Below are 21,956 nucleotides of genomic sequence, written 5' to 3' on the forward strand. Positions count from 1 at the left end.
GCCCCTAATCGAAGAACCTCAATAGCAGAACCCCGATCGAAGAACCTCAATCGCAGGCTTCAGATGAAGAACCAGGCTTCAGAATCGCAAGCTTCAGATGAAGAATCAGAGAGAAAAAAAGTTGCAGGAACAGCAGTAGTTGCAGGAGTTGCAGGAGTTGAAGATGAAGCTGTTGCAGTTGCAGAAGCATCGGAAGTTGCTGATTTCTTCTTCTCTTCTTCTTTCCTCTGTTTTCTGTTCTTATTCGTCGAATCGAGACGGAACTGAATCGTCGTCTTCTTCTTTCTTCTTTTTTTCTGTTTCAATTGGTGACCAAGACGGTACTGAGAAACCGCCAGCAGTAGAACTGAAGATTGGTAATGGGTTTGAAAAAAAATAAGAAGAAGAAGGTAGGTCGCTTCCCTAATCGAACGATAGGTTACAGAATTTCTGTGATAGTTGTAGAAAATTCCTGCGACTGTTGCAGAAAAATTCTGCGCAGAAAATTCTGCAACAATTGGAGAAAATCTGCGATGGGTTTTGCAGAAGAAAAAAAAGATCCTAATCGAGGCTGGATTTCGACACTCTGGATTTCAAGGCTGCCAGAAAGAAAGGGCGATGGATTTCGATGGATTTCAATGCTCTTCGACACTCTGCGACAGCGAGAGAGAGAGAGAGAGAGGCCAGGAGGTAGGTTTTTTGTTTTGTTTTTTTTTCTCTCACTTCCCTAATCGTATTTAGGCTCTGATACCATGTAGAAATACAATGTTTGGCAGAATGGCTTATTGATCCATGATCTCAAGCCCTCTATTTATAATTAAGTGGAAAGTAGACTATTTAAATCCCTGAACTTAAGGACCTCTTTATCCCTTGAAAACTTTTCAATTATTAGAAAGTGAAAATCACGAACAGCACAGGGGATTGTTCCCACCTCACTGTTAGACCAAACATGCAGATCATATCAGCTAGCAGAATGCAGCCAAAAGAGGGGTAAAACCGGTCCCTAACCCAAACAAAAGGAGTAATTTATTAGGGAGGACTTTGTTGAATTTATAGTGAATAGATAATCAAATAAAGGATGCCTAGTTCATAAAAGACAATCCTGTTAGAAGAAACTTTTTCAATAGCTCCCAAAACCAAATCTTTAGCAAGTGCATCATCCACTATATTAACTTCACAAAGAACATGAGAAACTGAAGCATTAAGTTGCAACTGGAGAGACTGAATGCTTTCCATTTTGAAAGGAACTGCAAGCACCGGCATGTCAGACTTTTCAATGAATATCACCTGTCATATATAATCAACCCAAATTTCCAAATTCCTAAAGTGAGCATATACACCATACAAACACCTCCAGAATTGCTACAAGAAATCAGTAACTACAAAAGACAAGAAGAAAAGAAGGATAAGTGCCCCCCCCCCATCCTAACCTCCCCTCCCTTGTCCTTGGGCCTCTCTTCTTGCTTCTCCTGCCTAGCATGCTCAAGCTAGCCTTCCCCTTCGCCTAATTCCACCCTCTCTGGTGGATAGTCAGGCCTTTGTCTGTTGTCCTACTAGAACCCTTGATCTAGAGGTCTCTCGATGGAGCTGTTGCATTATAGCCCACTTCCTTGGCACCTGTCCCCCTTTCCCCATCATCAAATCGTCCCTCATAAGCAGTGGAAGCCATTCAGGATGCTTGATTTTTTCTTCCTAGACCATTGCTTCTTCCTTTTTGGATTTTCAGATGAAGCTGATAAATCGAAGGTCCTTAAAGGAGGTCCATGGATGGTGGGAAAGAAATAAATCTTTCTTAGGCAATGGCACTTAGAGCTGCAACTTACCTGCGAGGACTTCCCTTCTAGGTGTCCTTACCAGAGCTTCCTTTGCATTACTGGTACTCTTTGAGGATTGAGTCTCTTTGGTCCAGTATTGGGTATCCTGCAATTCTCAGACACTAGAACCTTGATGAAGCATCTTGCATCTGTATTGAAGTCTCAGGATCTTCCTCTCTCTCTTCTGAGATCTTGGTCAAAAAGGAAGGAGGCTATGAGTTCGCTTAGGAAGTCTGCTTCGATTAGCGTCCCCTTACTGCCATCTTTGCAAGTTTTTGGTCCCCCTCCCTGTGCTGAGAAGTCTCTGCCTCTAAGCATTGAGATTCTCCCCAAGGTAGTTCATCAGACCATGGAGCCAATCGGTTGTTCCCTTAACTAGCTAAGGTTTCTTAATTCTTGGAGATTCTGTGTTCAACCCTGCTACTTCTGATATCCCTTCTTCTATCAAATTTTCATCCTCCTCCTATCCTATTCCTGTTCTTCCGCCCTCGGATGATCCTCCTCCATCCATTAAAGGTGCCCCCTACGCACAGTTCTTCCCTTCCTTCTTTGGCAGACTGGCTACTCAGTCTCCCTCTCCCTGTGCCTTACTCTCGTACCAGGCCTCCCTATGCATTTTCTGCCCCCGACCTCTACTGACCTTGCTCCGGCTGTGTCGTTGGTTGGCCTGTCTTCCTCAATCCTATTTTCTCCTCTGCCTGCACTTTCCCCTTCTTCACTAACGCCCTGCACCGTGTAAAATCCCCTCTTTTCCTTCCGAGTTTCCTTGTCTATGCTCCCTCATTCTGGTGGGGCCATTCAGATCCCACTCTCAAGCTTTCCTTTATCTCTTCCTCCCCTTTGGCCTTCATGGCCCACCCACCCCCTCCCCCCATCTCTTAATTCCCAGCCCTTGTCCTCCTGTTCCTATGAGTTCTGGGCTGGGCCTCCCCCTCTCTCCCTTCCCTCTTCTTCTAGATCATCCCTTTCTAATGGGCGGGCCTCTAATCCTCCTCTTCATATCTCTCCTCTCTCCCCCTCCACTTCATCTTCTTCATCCACCTCTTGCCCAGCCCCTTTCTCTTCTAACCCTCTTAATTCTGGGTTTGTACTTTGTTCCTCCTCCCCTCCCACCTCTTCTAGGCTTGCCCCTCCCTCTTCCTTGGAGCCAAATATTGACTCTACCTTGGTGAATGCTAGTGATGCAGGGGGTTCTGCTGATGCTGAGACCCCTTCGCCTCCACTTTGGGATGGAAGGCAAAGTTTTGGCTCCTCCAGGGGCTCCTCCTCTTTGCCAATTATTTCGTTGTTGAGCTCCCATCCATTAAGAAAAAAAGGTAATCTTAAGCCTTGGGTTTGTCATGGCTTTTTTTGCATGGTCTTTAGTGCCTAGTTTTGTTGTTTCTTTGGGCCTTGGCAGCCTCTGAGGGATTTACCCTTTGTTTTCCTATTGTGCTTTCCCCGTCCCTTCTCTCCTTTTGGTTAATGAATGATTCATTCATCCAAAGGAAGTAAGAAGAAAAGGAAGAGGTAAGAGAGAAGAGAGAGGACTTAGTGAGAGAAAGAACCCTAAATCCTACTGTGAGACTAGATTTTGGATAACTTAATAGACAATTCAAGGACAGTCTAATTGATGTAAGCACAAGTTTAGGGTTAGGGTTTTCTGATTATTTCCCTAGAATTAGGGTTAGCCCAGAATCCCTTCCTTTGTGCAACAGCAAAGTAATTATCAAACTTGGGAATGAGAGATTTTTACAACCCTAAATGGATGGTTAATGTTTAGGAAAATTAGTGTTTTGGTAAAAGATTGGGATTAACAATAATCTCGTGGGCTGTAGGATTTGGTTAACCAAGGAATGTGGGATGGGTTTAAAGTTTTGCTGAGAAGATATAAAATGAGTTAGGGTCTTGCAAAGATCCTAGAGACAAGTTAGGATCTGGCTAATTTGATATGGGTTGGTTTTGAGATGGTTAGGGTTTTAACAAAATCCCTATGGGATGGTTTTGACATACCTAGAATTACCCTAGAGCTGAAAAGAAGGGCTAGGGTAAGGTATGGGAGGGTTTAGGGATGATGAATAAAGGTTTGGATAAAGAGATGTGCTGTTAAGTGGTTGATCTTTGATTGGGTTGGATCTTGGGCGTTTCACTCCTTTCTCTTGATGTTGATTTATCTTTCTTCCTTCTTTCTTGCTTCTTTTCTTTTCTTTTCATTTCTTTCTTTCTTTCTTTCTTTCTTTCTTTCTTTCTTTCCTTTTTTTTTTTCCCCTCTTTCCTGAATTTTTCTTCTAATTCTGCCGCAAGATCAAGAAGGGGGAAATAGGGGGGAGGGTGTCACAAGGTTGGAGGGGTCGAGATGGGTCTTTAGGGCTGCCGTAAAGGTGGGGAAGGGGTGGGAAGGCTTGCGCAAGAAAGAGAAAGGATGGGGGAGGCTTGCGAATGAGGAAGAAGGGAACGGGGGCTGGACTTGCTGGTTAGGGCTGTGGAGCTGCTGTCTGCTGTTCAACTGCTGGGAACCTTGATGAAGCTTGAAGAATTCTCAAAACCCGCCATGTCCCTCCCAAGAAGACCAAGACTCAATTCCCTCAAAATCCCAGATTCTTGTGTTTAATTCAACTTGTTTTTACAATGAGATGGGTGGGTTATATATAGCTTTAAAAATGGAGGGAGAGACTCAGACTAATTAGGAAACAAAACTTGACTCAACTAGGGAATCCTTTATAGACTGGGATCCCCTGAACAAGTCAATTAAATAATAGCCACAAGTAAAAGAAAGCAACTTGCATGATAAAAGCTAATTATCCAAAAGGTATCTTAGTTTAAAATATATTCCAATTGGGATTTCTATTCTAGCTAGGACTCTTGTTACTAACTCAATTAAAGAAATAAAATCAGATTTGGACTCACAAAATAAAATAAAAATTGCTGGACTAAAATAGTCAGCCAAAAATGACCATTATGCCTCTAGTAGGGTTCAGCCATCCCACTAGGTGCGCTACTTTGGTTGGGCTTTAGGGCCCAAATTTTGGGTTCAGCTAGGGGAGGTTTGCTGCTTATATCACTAACATAATTACTAGCAATTTACAACTAAATCTGTAGAAAAAGTATAACAAGAAACTGCTGATGACATTAGGAATAATGGGTCATGGAGGACATTGCCAAAGAAAGAAAAGAAGGAATGATTTACTCAATCCCAGTCTAGACACTACTATGTGTCTGGTTACATTACACACATTCGTAGAATAAATACAAGGACATAAATAAGCCTAGGCATAGGTATCCCAAATTACAATGCCCGCCCCCCCCCGAAAAAGGAAAAAAAAGTTGGGGTATAGATATAAACCATTCCCAAACTTTGAAATAATTGGATGAAAAACTTATAAGCCTTTGATAAGCACACCTGCTAAGATGCCTGAAGACGCAATAAAAAGGGCATGAATTATGTTTCTTTTCAAGTTTTTTCCTTGATGAAGTGGTGATCAATCTTAATGCTTCACCGATCATATTGACCTTGGTTGAACTGGGTTATGAGCAGTTCTAATGGCTGTGCTGTCAAAAAGAAAAGCTTAATAGGAACTATCATCCTGTTGAAAACAGTGAAGCTGATCCAACCCTGATTAGAGCCCTCTAACTTACTGCCACACCCTGTGAAGCCTTCTAGTCTTGCATCCAAAAAGTACTTCAGATCATTATTTGTTTTTTCAAACTAAGTTTTTTTTTTTCCTTCGGTGGCAGTTTATGGTTCTGCCCAGCTTTTAGTCAAGGGAAGCAAGGTCATTTTAAGTTTTATTTCAGTTTTTAATTACAAAAAAAGGAGATATGAAGGGATGATGGGGAGCTGGTGCCAGATACCTGTATGGGGAGCCTTCTATGTGCTGTGGCGAGCTGGGGTGGATAATTGTGACTTGTAAGCAAAATCCTCAACCAAAATAGGATCTTGACTTTTCTTCACCAAGAACACTTGAATAAACCAAAGCTGGATGTACCTTACCAAAGCTCACACTGAATCTGAACTGTAGACCAGTAAAGACTCAGTCTTGCAGCAAAGCTGAGTGAATTATCAATGATATTAGAGTGTAGAGCCTTCCATCGAAGAGGGTATTGATACCATTACACTTTCAAATCCTATTAGGACTTGTAAACTGACATAAGCTAGGATAGCAGCTAACCTACTTCTGATTGACTAAGCAAAATGTAATCATGGGCTCTAATTCGGATTGACTTATTCAGTAATTAGTCTTTGAAAGTTAGTTTATTTCTTGTAATGGCAACCCATGATTATGCTTTGCTTAGTCAATCGGAACTCGAAATTAGGTTAGCTGCTGTTCAAATTTAAGGAAGTTTACAAGTTCTAATAGGATTAAAAAGTGCGATGTTATAAATATACCCCTACTTGATGGGAGGCTTTACAGTCTATATAATTGATAATTCGCTCAATTTTGCTAAAACTCTGAGTGTCTGCTGGTCTACGGTAAAGATACAGTTTGAGCTTTTATAAGGTACATCCAGGTTTAGTGCATTCAAGTGTTCTTGGTGAAGACAAGTAAATATCCTGTTTTACTTTAGGATTTGACTTACAATGATCCGTTCCATCTCACCACAGCACATACAGGACTCCCCCATACAGGTATCTAGCAGCCAGCACCCCCCCCCTTCATATTGCCCTTTTTTTGTATTTTTAGTTCTTGAATTTTTGGGCTTCTCAAGTCACCCGAAATTCAAAGTCAAATGTATAGCAATCTAACCATCAAATCCGTCCAAAACTTCAGGCATATCATCCTTGTGACCTTCAATTTCAATTTGATCCCATTATGAACTGAAAACTTCCATATATAAATATTTTCTTGAATTTTCATACTTCCCCAAACCCTGAAGTAAAGAGTTTATACTTAAGAGCAATTTACCTGTTGGAACCTACTAGCTTGGAGGTTCAACATTCTAGTTGACTTACATTCTCTCTGAGTTTCAGACCAGTCTGTAACACATGTAGAACCAGATTCTCTATCTCTAGGGGTATTCACCCAATATCTCAAGCCCTAATCAAGAATTCCTTTTCTGTCTCATCTTTGGTGATCCCTTAACCAACCCATCGGGTTCTATCTTCTATTACCAACCCATTCAATCACATATCATTATTGTCTTAACATATCTGGTTGCATTATAACTGACCTAGCTAAATCTAACTTATTGTGTTCCATAAGTTGGTTCTGGTTAAGATCATCTGTCAATCTAGAACTATATTAGAAGCCAAAGGAATTTTCAAACACCATCGGCTGTGCCCCTAAATTCCTCTGCACTATAGAAAGTGTTAGAAAAGGGCAATTTAGGAAAGGATTGATCCATCGAGAGTTAGTGCTTTGCGCTAACTCTCGATAGGAAAGAGTGGTAGGAATTAAGAGTTTTATACCAATTGAAATAGGTTTATGCTTTTCTATACAGAATAGACTTGTAAATTAGCCTATAAATAGAAAAGTTACTTTGAGGAGTGCTCACAAGAAAGATGAGCCTCCACAACTAAGTCGTGGCTTCCATCCTCTCCTCTCCCTCATTCCTCACCTTATTCTTTCTCAAAATAACATGGTATCAGGGTTGTAGGTACCTGGTGTGAGAGTCGTTTCCAGAAATTAAAGGGTTGCAGCATCTTACGCTGCACTTGTTGGTGATTTATTTGAAGATTGATGAAGCTTGTCCATGATTGATGTCGAATCTACATTTTTCAGTTACGAATACGATTTACTGAGATACTTTTCGTTTTATGATTTGGGGCTGAGGAAGAGTTCCTGTCGGTTCTGCTTCCTAGGAGAAGAAGCAATCGTCGCTGGTGTGGCTGCTGTCGATTCTGCTTCTTAGGAGAAGAAGCAATCGATAAGAAGCAATCGGTTCTGCTTTTTAGGAGAAGAAGCATCGATTGTGTTAAGACTTCGAGACTTCGACTTCGAGAAAGAAAGCTGCGATCGATTGTCTTAGAGAGTGAGAGTGATCGATTGTGTTGAAAGACCTGCGATCAGTTTTCTGTTTGGTCTTGAGTTTCGTTTTAAGGTGGTTTTAAAGAGAGATCGATCGTGTTGAAAGACCTGCAATCAGTTTTCTGGTTTGGTCTGGTTTTAAGTTGGTTCAAGTGGTCCAAGTTGGTTTATTTATGTTTATGAGATTAATCTGAATCTGGGATTAATCTGGGAATAATTCTGATTCTGGTTCTTTGATTCTGGTTTCTGATTCTGGTTTCTGATTTCTAATTCTGATCTCAGGGATTTGATTTTAAAATTGTTTGATATGGGAGAAACTTCAAGTAAAAATACTATGAGTGAAATTATTTCTTCATCCTCTCATCAGTTAACTGAGAAGAAATTGGAGGGTGGATCAAATTTCCACCAATGGAGGGCTATAGTTAAAATTGTTCTTACTGGACGGGGACAGATAGATCATTTGACTAAGACTGTACCCATAGATCATAGATGATGATACTTGGGCAATTGTTGATGCACGAATACTTGGGCAGATGTTTAATTCCTTGGCCGATAATATTATAGATTTGGTTACTCACTTACAAATTGTGAAGGAATTATGGGAGTATTTGAATGTGTTGTATTGTGGTCAGAATAATCTGGCTAGAATCTACGAATTGTCCCAGGAATTTTATCGAGTAGATAGAAAAGGTAGAGATATTACCCAAAATTTTGCAGATTTTAAAAGAATGTATGAAGAACTAAACTCTATTCTACCTATCTCCTCTGATGTCAAAACTATGCAAAATCAAAGAGAACAATTAGCTGTTATGGGATTCCTGGGAGGTCTTGGAAAAGAGTTTGAGGCAGTTAGAGCACAGATTCTTGGTAGTGATCATGTACCCACGTTAGCTGACACATTTTCAAGAGTTCTTCGTGTTGCAAGGGAGAGTACCAATAACTCTACAGAAAATTCAGCTTTGGCAACAGTTTCTCGAGGCACTTATGGTGGACAAAATATAGGACGAACTCGAGGAAATAATGCTGGAAAATATCCAGGTTCACACAACTCTACTGGACAGTCCGGAGAAGTTAAAACTTGTCATCATTGTGGTCGTCCAGGATATATTCAACGATACTATTGGAAGCTTCATGGAAAGCCCCCACACATGGCAAATACAATTATCACTTCTGAATCAGCGTCTACAACTACTAAAGTTCATCCTAAGGGTAAGACTGTAAAGATGACTGAGGAAGATTATATTCGTTTCACTCAGTTTCAGACCACTTGACCACAATCAGCCACTGCCACCTTTGTTCAGACAGGTAATGCTACTGCTTGCCTTTCAACCACATCTCGCCCATGGATCATTGATTCAGGAGCTTCTGATCATATGACCGGGGCTACAGGTATATCTTCCTCTTTTGTTCCATCATCCTCCTTGGTTACACTTGCTGATGGCTCTCATATCAATGTTAAAGGAGTGGGTACAATTCAACTCACTCCATCCATTACCCTACCCTCAATTCTTTACGTACCTAATTTGCCATTTAACCTATATCTGTTCATAAATTTACTTCTACTAATAACTATTTGGTGAAATTCTTTCCTGGATATTGTTTATTTCAGGATCTTACGACGAAGAAGATGCTTGGTAGAGGCCGTATGTATGGGGGTTTGTATCTATTCGAGGAGATATCCTCTACTGCTTGTTCTAGTATTTCCATCCCCCATCAAATACATTGTCGATTGGGGCATCCCTCTCTGGAAACCCTAAAATTGGTAGATAAAAGTTTTCATTCTCTTTCAAAGTTGGATTTTGAGTCTTGTCAATTTGGAAAACTTCATCATATGAGTTTTCCTCCTCGTATAAATACCAGATCAGACCTCCCTTTCTCTCTAGTTCATTCTGATGTGTGGGGACCCTGTCCTATTAGTTCTACTTCAGGTTACAGATACTTTGTTACATTTGTGGATGATTTTTCAAGAGTCACTTGGCTTTATTTAATGAAAAATCGTTCAGAATTATTTGACATATTTTGCAATTTTGTTATTGAAATTCGTACTCAATTTGGTGTTCCTATTCGTACTTTTCGTAGTGATAATGCCAAAGAATATCGTTGTTATTCTTCTGACTTACGAAGATATTTTGTTACTGCAGATGTGTCATTTTTTGAGTCAACTCCTTTTTTCACTGAATCTTATAGTTTAACTGACCTAAATGATGATCTATGTATTTTTCAAAGTGTGTCTCCACAGGGTACAGTTCCTCCACCTCTGCCAGACATCACCAAAGTGTACATGCGCCGGCAAAAACCATCAGTTCCCCCCTCTGCACCTACGGTCTCTACCTCTGTGCCGACTTCGTCTGTTGATCCTACGGACGTTCCTGCCAAATCTGACCTTGATATTCCCATTGCTCTTCGGAAGGGTACTCGTTCTTGTGTTCAGTATCCCATCTCTAACTTTATTTCATATTCTAATTTATCACCTGGGTTTGTTGCTCAAGGGGAGAAGAATAAGGTTTGTCGCCTCCGCAAATCATTATATGGTCTCAAGCAGTCACCTCGAGCATGGTTTGGACGATTCACTATTGTTGTAATAGAATTTGGGATGACTCGTTGTGAAAGTGATCACTCTGTATTCTATAAAAACTCTGATGCGGGCAAGATCTTTCTTGTACTTTATGTTGATGATATTGTCATTACAGGAGATGACACTTCACGAATTGATAGGTTAAAGACCTATTTACAAGAGAAATTTCAGACCAAAGACTTGGGAAGTTAAAGTATTTTCTAGGAGTTGAAGTTGCCCAATCAACAAAGGGCATCTTCTTATCTCAACGGAAGTATGTACTGGATTTGCTTTCCGAAACAGGAATGTTGGGATCAAAACCCATAGACACTCCCATGGAATGTAACTTAAAGTTAATGCCAGAAGATGGAACCATTCTTGATGATCCAGAGAAGTACAGAAGGCTGGTTGGGAAGCTGAATTATCTGACTATGACTAGACCTGACATTGCCTTTCTTGTCAGTGTTGTGAGTCAATTTTTGTCTGCCCCACGAACATCACACTGGGATGCAGTTATACGAATTCTGAGGTATCTTAAGAAAGCGCTAGGACACGGGCTTCTTTACATTAATCATGGACATAGAAATGTAGAAGGATTCTCTGATGCTGATTGGGCTAGATCACCTATTGATAGAAGATCGACTACAGGGCTCTGTGCATTCATTGGAGGAAATCTTGTATCATGGAAGAGTAAGAAACAAACTGTGGTAGCAAGATCAAGCGCAGAATCTGAGTATCGTGCTATGGCACAGGTAACCTGTGAGATGGTATGGATAAAACAATTACTCCAGGAATTAGGAATTATTGATGACACACCAATGAAGTTATGGTGTGATAATCAAGCTGCGGTTCATATAGCATCAAATCCAGTCTTTCATGAACGTACCAAGCATATTGAAGTAGATTGCCACTTTGTTCGTGAGAAGTTACTACAAGGCATAATATCCCCCAAGCATGTGAGGACTGGAGAACAACTCGCAGATTTGTTCACCAAAGCTCTAGGGAATACAAGGGTTACCTATATTTGTAACAAGTTGGGCATGAGTAATATATATGCTCCAGCTTGAGGGGGAGTGTTAGAAAAGGGCAATTTAGGAAAGGATTGATCCATCGAGAGTTAGCGCTTTGCGCTAACTCTAGATAGGAAAGAGTGGTAGGAATTAAGAGTTTTATACCAATTGAAATAGGTTTATGCTTTCCTATATAGAATAGACTTGTAAATTAGCCTATAAATAGAAAAGTTATTTTGAGGAGTGCTCACAAGAAAGATGAGCCTCCACAACTAAGTTGTGGCTTCCATCCTCTCCTCTCCCTCATTCCTCACCTTATTCTTTCTCAAAATAACAGAAAGCAACTGCTTGTTTCTTTGCTTTGCTAGTTTCTTCTGTTTGCACCAACCAGATTAAATTACCTGAACTTAAGCCGTCTATCGTCAAGACAACCAGCCCAATGAGCATCAGTGTAAGCTTCACTACATAGACAATTAAAAGAAGAAAAAAGAACCCCATGCTAGGAGCAGATTTTAGGTATCTATGGATTTGATAAGTAGCCTTCAAGTGTCTACTACAGAATGGATTGTGCCTGCACTAGATACCCGTGCTAACAGCAAGTGTGACGCCCCGTTTGAGGTGGACAAATAAATCAACCACCTAACCAATTGTTTCCCATCTTTTTGTTTCAGTTGTAAAAGAGGGGTATTTGCAGGCTTGCACCCTAGCATGAAAGAAATATACCTTGATTGTCTTCAATAGGGATATTTCACCAGTGTAGCTTTCCCAAATCTTTAATTCTAAATTTCTCCTTTTGAATGTCTTAAGTAGGGCTATTTAACCAGTGTCACTTCCTGTAACCATGATCATATACAATCAAGACAATAATCAACTCATCATCCTCCTTGATAAATTGAGCATGTTCAGTGTTGCTCTATTTGTAACCCACAAATGTCATGTCTTTATCAAGTACCCTAAGCACATTGTTAGTAATTGTCTTTACCCTTATGGTGCTTGTTTAACTTGCATACCTTTCCTTTGGTTTCTGATTAGAGTATCCAGGAGGAACATCCTTCGATACCTCTTCAAGTTCTCCATGTTGAAATGCATTCTTTACATCTAGATCCTACAATTCCCAACCCAACATGACTACACAAGACTACAAGAGGGAGTCACTGGAATAGTGTTTAACTTGGCCAGCTGAGCAAATATCTCTGGGTAGTTTATGCAAAATGCTTGAGGTGATGACCTTGTCTGCTAGTATAGCCTTGTGTTCATCAACTAATCCATCCACCTTCTGTTACACAATAAACACCCTCACTCCCATAGGTTCCATCAATTGTCTAATGGTTTTTTTATTTTTTGAAATACCTGGGGTCCTTATTTCCCTGGCTAAACATGCAGAATGGTCCTAATTAAGACAAATAAGGCTTCTTTTTCTGCTCTCTTTGAAGGTAGAGTTCTTTAGGAAAATGCCCATGCATGGTATCTTCTATAGCTCTTCATGATCCTCCTTTTCCAACTATTACCATTCTTCTGATTCCTGCATTTAGATCCCTGCGGGACCCTCAAAAATACATCTTTTCCTTCTCCTTGCTGCAACTTCTCCACCTACACGTCACTCTCCCCTCCTCTCTATGGCAGTCCTTCCTCTCAATCATTTATGATCTAAAAAGATCTGTTGGTTGCCTCCTTCATGGGATGACAACCTCTCTCAAATTCAACGTTGGCCCCCTCCACTAGGGTATAGGAGGTGACTTCAATGTGGTGCGTTTAGGCCATGAAAAACTTGGGAGGCCACCCTCTTGACTTCCCGTCTATCACTGCCTTCAATGATTATGATCGTTAGGCTCCCACCTAGCATGGCACGATCAAAGAGTTGCTTTGGATTGGAAATTTGGAATGCTTGTAAAATTGTTCATTTCCTCATCAATGAATTGTAGCTTGTCATTTTCCCCAGTTATCGTGTAACTTTCTTCCTCCCTGGTATAACCCTATTCACCCCACTCACCTAATTTCATCAATAAATTTGTCTCTCCCCTTTTGGCTTCTCCCCAATTTGACCACTTTCTTGTGGGAGGTAATCCCATAACTTCTTGGAGTCAGGTGCCGAAGTTGGGGGCACAAAATGCAGCTGAATTCTTGTCTCCATGAGTTTGAATTCCCGATTTCCTAATCCATTAAAGTTTTCTGCGATAATGAAGTGACTAACCTACATTTCAAGCTCTAGTCTTTCATGAGCATACCAAGCAGATTAAAGTTGAATGTCGTTTTGTCAAGGATACTCTAAAAAAGTTAATTGTCACTCAGTTCATCAACTTGGTGATGCTAAGAAACCATTGTTTGGCCCTACTTTCAAAAATGGATGTTTCTAGCTGGGCATTGTGATTTTTATGATCCAGCTTAAAGGGGAGTATTAGCCATGCGACTGTGTAGTACTGTTATCTATACCGGGGGGTATGTGGGGAAATATATGGAAGGCCGTGCTTGGCATGTTGTTCAAACTTCAAACGCTCACTTAAGTCCTAGAGACAGCCTCTTTGGAAACAAAAGTGCCATAACGATTAGATGTTTCTTTTTTCTCATGATATCTTCTCCTTGAAAACTCAGCATGATTTTCTTACAAAAAAACTAAGTAAAATTGAGTAATTTGCTAGTGTTAAAATTTCTAAAGAGAACCGCATTGGCTTACTAGTTGAAACTGTTATTTCAGGAAAATATGGAACTTATGGGAGATGGATACCAAGCTGATGTAATTGGGGAGTATACACCTGATGTTCTTGTTAATGAGTTTGTATGTTCTTTAACTTCAAAATCTGAAACTTTTATATCTCTAGTTTCTGGCTTAATTCCTGATACTTATTCTATAATTTAGCACTTTACATCATGCCAAAATACGAGAAAACTGCTACAGAACCCTTCGTAAAGGCACTAACTCATGCTCTATGCTTGACCTTCATTTCAAGACTTCAAAATATTTCAATGTAAAATGGTGGTGTTTTGGTTTGAAAATGTTGTTTCTTCACTTTTAGGCCACATCATCACTCCTTGCTATTTGGATACAATATTAAAGTTTGGTTGATGCATATTCCTTTGCATTTGACTACATTCAACCATTGACAGTAGGGAGCATGCATTTCGATTGTTCCCAGCTTTGATTATGATGCATACTCAGTCACAGGCACATGCTGGGTTATGTTGTTCAAAGTGTCTTCTCCTACTCAACCCATCATCTGTACATGCATCCTAAAAAAGAGTATTATGGAGTGGCTCAATGACTGATTCATCACATCACAGTGACCTACATCCTAGGGTAGGTTACATGCAGTATGTAGATGAGATCATTTAATTACAGCAGTTGAGGAATAATATTCTTTCTTCTAAAACACTATGATGTAGCATTCATATGTCATGCAAACAGAAAATGTTTGCCAAGAAATAATACCACAAGTGCATAGTGTCAGTTGTAGCTACGGGATGATCTCAGGGAGGTCAGTTCCATGGAAAATTTAATTCTAACCTAAGGAAAGTGCAATTATCAAGCAAATATTAATTAATCTATGTTATCCGAAAGAGCTAAATGAAAGTCAACCTAGAGGGGGGTTAATAGGTGGAGACTAGTGGTATTGCCTTGTAGTCTGCAATTAATTAACAATTAAAAGCTATAAGTGAAAAAAAAAAACAAGCAAGAGACACAAGACACAAGATTTATAGCAGTTTGATTCCAATGAATCTACATCCACTCCCTTCTAAACCTTTAGAAGTATACTGCTAGTATGTCCCTTTTTAGTACGGTTGGTTGGGGGAGGGGGGGGGGGGGACAACACCTCTTATAATCTCTTGATAAAGGCAAGAGCACACCTTTACACAATCTTTAATTTCGGGCAAGAGCACCCTATAATTAATAAGAATTTAAACAAATCTAAACAATTGTAAGCACCTCCCCTTGTATAGATAAATGAACGAATGCAATAGATAGCCTCCAACCTTCAAGCTATACCTTGAGATCAACAATTTTACTTCTTGAGAAGAGGGAATGAATCTAAATGGATTTAGATATTTGGAGACAAGCAAGGTAAAGTAAAGGCACAATTATGAGAGCAATAATCACCCTGGAACTCGTGTTTTAAAGATCATTATTACACCTATTTATAGCCAAAAGTTGGGTTTGAAAATGGGTCCCAACAAATAGAAAACAGTTATATTTTTTAACTCATGGTCGACTAGCTCATTCTAGCAATTTGAAACTAGCCGTTGTAGGCTAGTTGGCCTAACAGTCGATTGTGGCTTCAACCGTGGGTTGACGGTCGTCCAAGAAGTCTCATGGTATGTACCATAAGCCTTCTAAAGTGTAGATGGTTGATTATGCCATTTTGGCTCATAGTCTACTGCCAAACAATCCCCAGACATTCTTAGGGCTTTTTATAAATAATTTTTGAATTTCATTTATACCCCTATAGACTAAGCTATAGTTGTCTGTTTGGTTGTGTCTAAAAAAATGCTACGCAAGTGCACGTGTCGCAATCAAGTAGTAAATAATAAGTAGAGTATCAATCCCAGGAAGAATTTTATCGTTAACTATCAATGTAAAAGGAAGGCTAATTTAAACAAGATTAACAAAATTACTTTGTGATTAATGAACTAAATAAACAAAGGACAGGTAAATTAAACTAAAGATACTAAATAAAAAATAAGCAATAGAAGGAACTATAATAAATGGTAAGAATGTTGGGAATCAATTTCCCCTCCCCTGAATTTGATTGTCAAAACTATAGCAACGCTACAGCACAAGGTATATGAAGGAACCTGGAACACAAATTGCATACGGGTATCTTCCAATCCACATATGCATTAACATCATAATTCAAAACCCTCATATTCCTAAGGAGAATTGAACTGAGGATGCAGATTACGCCCGAGTTCCAATATTGGTTACGTGAGGCAGGTGAGTATCCCTACCCCACCCACTAATTAGCTAAACCCAAATAAGGATTAAGCTAACTCACGTCATTTAGCATTTATCAAGGTCTAATTAACTTTCCAATTAACTAAACCACAGCATTCACTCATGGATGATCAGTCAATAAATGAAATTACTCATAAACTAACATGCTAAATACATTTATAATAGACTGAAGAATGCATGCTTATACATGTGCCACTTTCCTATTCTATATGCATGGCCTTCAAGCATGGTTTCTTCTTCATTTTTGGGAATTTTTGCATGGTTTCTTCTTCATTCTTGGGAATTTTACTTGTACCTACATATGGATAGGTCCATTCTTTGGTCCTCCATGTATTGAGTCCTTAATCTTGGTCTTTGTGTGCCTCTTGGACTGCATTGGTGCAATGTACACTCTCTACTTGAGTGTTTCATCTTGTGTAGTACTTACTTAGTCTATCATAAACACCAAGTGGATTGTTAGATCTTTGTTAATGTGTTTGTGATCATCAAAATCTTATGAGGGTAGTTTGAGTCATTCCCTAATAGTCTGCCCCTTTTTTATGATGACAAATACATACAATTCAATAGACGCAAAAACAGAAATTGAAGTTGTCTACATATTGAAACTATCAAACCATAAATATGATATTTCAACAACATATGTAACTTACAATCTAACATGTACATCTTGAGTCAAGAATGAAAAATTTGGCCATTGAACCATTGTGATACTTATCCCCCTTTTGTCATGTTAATAAAGAGGCTCCCTTAAGTGGACGAAGTTAGTGGGCATATCATAGGTATGCTCCCTCTTAATTAGATACAACTTGTGAACCTTTGGTATGCTTCCCCTTAACGGATGCATAGAATAAATATAGATGGAGAGACACATAAGAAATTATGAATAAATCAACTAAGAGGCTTGACACCCATAGTGTATCAAGGAACTGCATCCAACCATCAAAAACATACGGAAGGATATTAAAAACTGTATTAAGATTACATCATGTTACAATATCACTTTTTATTTTAGCTTAGGTTTCTTTAGGTACTTTCTATTTAGGTTACTTCAAATTTTCCTATTGCTTGGTTGACAAGTAAACTCCTGAGGATAGTTTTCTCTTTAGTAGATTTGTGAGATTCTATGCAATATGCATTTTTTTTTTCTTTTTTTGCAGTAACTTAGGTTGGGAAAGTTTTCCTAAGCTAAGACTTGATTTTACATTTGAAATAAAGTACTAGGGGAGAGCCAAAATGTACATGCAAGCTCTCTCCCTTTCCTTCTCTTCTTTTTCTTCTTCTTCAACCTTCTATTCTTCTTTTTATTTTTGAGTTTTCTTTCAGTCCCTAAACTGATTATAGGTGCTGAAATTCTAACATGGTATCTATTGGGTGGTTCGATTTATTTGTGGGTTGGTTTAATTATAAGTTGTGATTCAAGTTATTATTATTCAGTTGGTTAGTGAGGGTAATTATGTAACTTTGTATATTTCACATTATTATAAATAAGAAGCTTAGGGGTCACATTGATAATCTAAGGATTCAATTATTTCAACATGGCATCAGAGCCAAGTTAAATTAGAATCGAAAAAACCAAGGTAATTTTTTTTCTTTTTACTTCTTTCTTTCTTCCGCCTCTTTCTTCCAACGATTTTTTTTTCTTTTTTTCTTTTCTCTTCTTTCTTCCGCCTCGGCTTTCTATTTTTTTTTTCTTCTTCTGTTTCTGCCATAGCCATCTCCTCTTCTTCTACTTTGTTTCTTCTTCTTCCTCTTGTGTTCTACAACACCAAGAACACATTCTATTTTTTTTTCTGCTTCTCTCTTTCTTTTTTTTTCTTCCGCCTATCTCTTTCTATTTTTTTTCTTCGTCTGTTCCGCCATAGCCAGGAGACACTCCTTTGTTTCTTCTTCTTCCTTTTGTGTTCTACAACACCAAGAACAAATTCAATTTTTTTCTGCTTCTCTCTTTCTTCTTTTTTCTGCTTTTTCTTCCGCCTATCTCTTTATCGATTTTTTTTATCTTCTTTCTTCTTCCGCCTCTGCTCTCTTTCTGGTTGTGTTTCTGCCATTAATCAGCTTCTTCCTCCTCTCTTTTCTCCTTTGTTTCTGCTCTTCTCTTCTCTACTGCAATGCAGAAAAAAAAAATTGGAGTTTTTACACATCCTGTGATGTTTCAGATTCTTCTAACAGCAGGCTTTAAGCAGTATTGATCAGCAAATTCCTGCAACATTGAATCCGAAAAATACCACTGCTCAGAGATTTTTTTTTTTTTTTACCTCTTACACCTTCCTGGGATATTTCAGAACCAATGTGCAAACCTATCAGACTAAGAAAACCAGTCGACAACAGCAGGTAAAGAAGGTTGACGTGTTACCATTTCAATCTCCTAATCTAGATTCAGATCCTGTAAGTATCCCTGAGGTATCTTCTTCTGACCTCCCTATTGCTGTTAGAAAAGGAATCATATTGTGTATACAACGTCCTCTGAGAGGCCGAGTATAGATCCAGGGTTCAAGGAGTGTGTGAACTTTTATGGCTGAAGGGTTTATTAGACGGCAGGGTGATTGTGTTGTCATTATGGCAGTTTATGTTGATGATATTGTCCTTTCAGGCAATGATGTTGATGCAATCCATACAGTTAAGGCACACTTACAAAAAAATTTCCAAACCAAAGATTTAGGTGATCTACAATATTTCTTGGGGATTGAAGTGATCTGCAGTAAAAAAGGAGTAAGTTTGTCACAAAGAAAGTATGTGTTAGATCTTTTGACTGAGACTGGCATGCTTGCTTCTAAACCTAGCGACATTCCCATGGATCCTCAGTTGAAGTTAGGACGTGATGATGGTGACTTGTTAGATGATGTCCATTGTTACAGGAGTCTTATTGGGAAACTTATTTATCTTACTGTTACTCGTCCTGATATTTCTTATTCTGTTGGTGTGTTGAGTCAGTTTATGCAGTCTCCTAGGAAGGCTCATTGGGATGCAGCGATGAGAGTGCTTCGGTACCTCAAGAGTGCGCCCGGAAAAGGGCTCATCTATCGACCAAATCGGAGTATGGACTTCGTTGCCTTTTCTGATGCAGATTGGGCTGGATCTGTCATTGATCGCCAGTCAACCACAGGTATTGTACTTTTTTTGGTGGAAATCTTGTGACTTGGAAGAGTAAAAAACAGTCCACCATTGCTCGATCTAGTGCTGAAGCTGAGTATAGGGCTATGGCCCACACCGCTGTTGAATTGATGTGGCTTCGTTCATTGTTAGAGGAAATAGGATTTCCAGTTTCTACCCCTATGAAAATGTTTTGTGATAATCAGGCAGCCACTTACATTGCTAGTAATCCAGTGTTCCATAAGAGAACGAAGCATATAGAGGTAGATTGTCACTTTGTGCGTGATGCAGTGAAGAAGAAGCTTATAGCAACTCCTTTTGTGAGCTCTACTGACCAACTAGCTGATTTGTTCACCAAAGCTCTGTTCAGACCAAGTTTTCAGTCTATCTGTTGCAAGCAGGGCATGGGAGATTTGTATGCTCCAGCTTGAGGGGGAGTGTTGAAGTATACATAAATTTGGAGTTTTACTGTTCACGTGAACAGTATTTTGCTGTTGCTTTGATTATATTTTCTATTTCTAATGTGGGAATCTTGCTACATAAGTTTTGGGAGTTTTTTAGAAAGCATAGTTTCTATTTTGGTGGTAGTTTCTATTTTCAGAACTTTCTATTTTAGGAGTTAGGAAGTTACTAAAGCTGTAATATTTTGTTTCCTTCTTCTAGAGGACAATTACTTGTCTCTCAAGTTGTATTAGATTCATTAGAAGCTATAAATAAAAGTGCTCTGTGATTCTAGACTCTTTAGCTAAGAATCACAGGTCTTTTCTACTGGTTCTTCATCTCTCTTCTCTTCTTCTTCTTCTCTCTTTTCTCTATTCAAGTTCAACTGCTATTTTGATTGTTTAAAGCTTGTTTTCTAACAGAAATCAAGCATGATTTCTTTTTCATTCTCGGGTATTGACTTGTACTTACATGAGGGTAGGTCCATTCTTTGATCCTCCATGTCTTTGAGTCTTTAATCTTGGTCTTTGTGTGCCACTTGGACTGCTTCAGTGCAATGTACACTGTCTGCTTTAGTGTTTCATCTTGTATGGTACTTAGTCTATCTTAAACACACAAGTAGATTGTTAGATCTTTGTTATATGTGTTTGTGATCATCTAAATCGTATAAGGGTAGTTAGATCATTTCCCTAACAGTTAAGTTAACAATTAAGAAGCCAAACTAAATTAAAAGTGAGGAAAACAAAACTATCACTATGAAGCAAGAAATTAGGTGCTGAAATTGCCACCACGATTCTGACAAGAGGGTAGATTATTAGGTATTAGAAGGGAAGATGGGATTTTCAGGAAGTTTTTGTTAAAGATGCAGTGGCAATAGCAACAGGTATTTTGGTCTTTTTGTTTTACATAACTAATAGGGTTTATTTGGTGTTATTAGTCTGCCATATTGTTGTATTAATGGTAGAGGCAGATCTGTAATGTCTTTCTTTCGTTGTTCTTTTTTATTTCAGAAGGTAATAAAAAAAGGGCCTGCGATTAGGAGAATAATGAATCTCCAATCGCAGGCCTCTTCTTTCTTGTGTACAGTTCTCTTCTCCTCTTCTTCTCTCTCAGTTCCTTCTTTCTCAACGATCTGGTTAGTTACAGATTTCTGGGGTTCTAACAGTTTTCTTTGATTTCTTCAAACCTTGTGGGGATTGCTGGTATCTGCATTCTGCAATGATAGAGAAGGTTTACTGGACGGTGAGGTGTGGGTGATGGATCACCTAAGATTTTGATCAAATGTATGACGGAGGTGAGAAGGATTTAAATATAAAATAGCAAAAAAAATAATGACCTTGTTGTCTGGAGTTTTACATGTGGAGCTTTGATCTGGCTCAAAAGATTCTGTTGATTCATCAATTTCCAATTAGAAATGCTGGAAACAATGTATTGCATTAACCTTCTTTGTTTTGTCTTTTGTATGGTAAATCACAGTCCTGGTGCATTGAAACATGCATGCTTTTTGGTATTCTTTTATTTCACGAGTTAATCAATTGTGGAAGTAATTTGGTCAATACTATGCTGTTTGTGATGATCTGTTTTTATTTCTGATTTTTTGTGCAGATGAAGGGGGAAAAGGAACTCATTGAAAAGATACTACAGACAGAAATTAATATTTTCCTTTCAATTAGAGATGGTACTGCACTTATGCAGCATATGGAAGATTTCTACTATATCTCATTATTGGAGGTACCAAACTTCTTCGTTTTGTCCATGATGTTTCATTGCGTTCCTTTGTGCTATTCATGTACCATTAAGTTTTAAACATGAGGAATTAAGCATTATTAGTAGTGTATGATTTTTCTTATCTTAGATACTTTGTGCTTTCTGTTTATGTGCCAGCGCCCAAAAATCAAGGGTGATTGTAATCTCCTTGTTTTTCGTTATAATAATTACACTATGTGAGAGGTTCATGTTTCTGTTCTTACATTCATATCTGTTACCCAAGATGGTTAGTGCACATTACATGTCATATTGATTGTTACTCTTGAGAACATTATGGCCAGAAATATAGATTCCTCCCCTGCTGCTACCCAAACAGAGGAGAGGGAAGATCCGGGGGAGGGAGGGTTGTAGGTGGGCTGTTTGCAAAGCAAGGGTGGACTAAGGAGGGAGGTCCGAACGAGTTTGCTGCTG

The 21,956-nt window shown here is 39.0% G+C and overlaps 1 protein-coding gene across 1 annotated transcript in view; it reads left to right on the top strand.

Annotated features, from left to right (window-relative positions):
• LOC149022764 (putative triglyceride lipase) overlaps positions 1–21,956 on the top strand; it is a 140,173-nt gene that overhangs the window by 100,726 nt on the left and 17,491 nt on the right. The window contains exons 16-17 of the mRNA XM_089150700.1: positions 13,995–14,075; positions 21,384–21,509. Of these exons, the coding sequence (XP_089006826.1) occupies positions 13,995–14,075; positions 21,384–21,509 (207 nt within the window). The remainder of the gene's footprint in view (positions 1–13,994; positions 14,076–21,383; positions 21,510–21,956) is intronic.

Source organism: Hakea prostrata, chromosome 3, assembly GCF_041222555.1.
Source record: "Hakea prostrata isolate BN-2017 chromosome 3, UWA_Hpros_2, whole genome shotgun sequence".
Lineage (NCBI taxonomy): Eukaryota > Viridiplantae > Streptophyta > Magnoliopsida > Proteales > Proteaceae > Hakea > Hakea prostrata.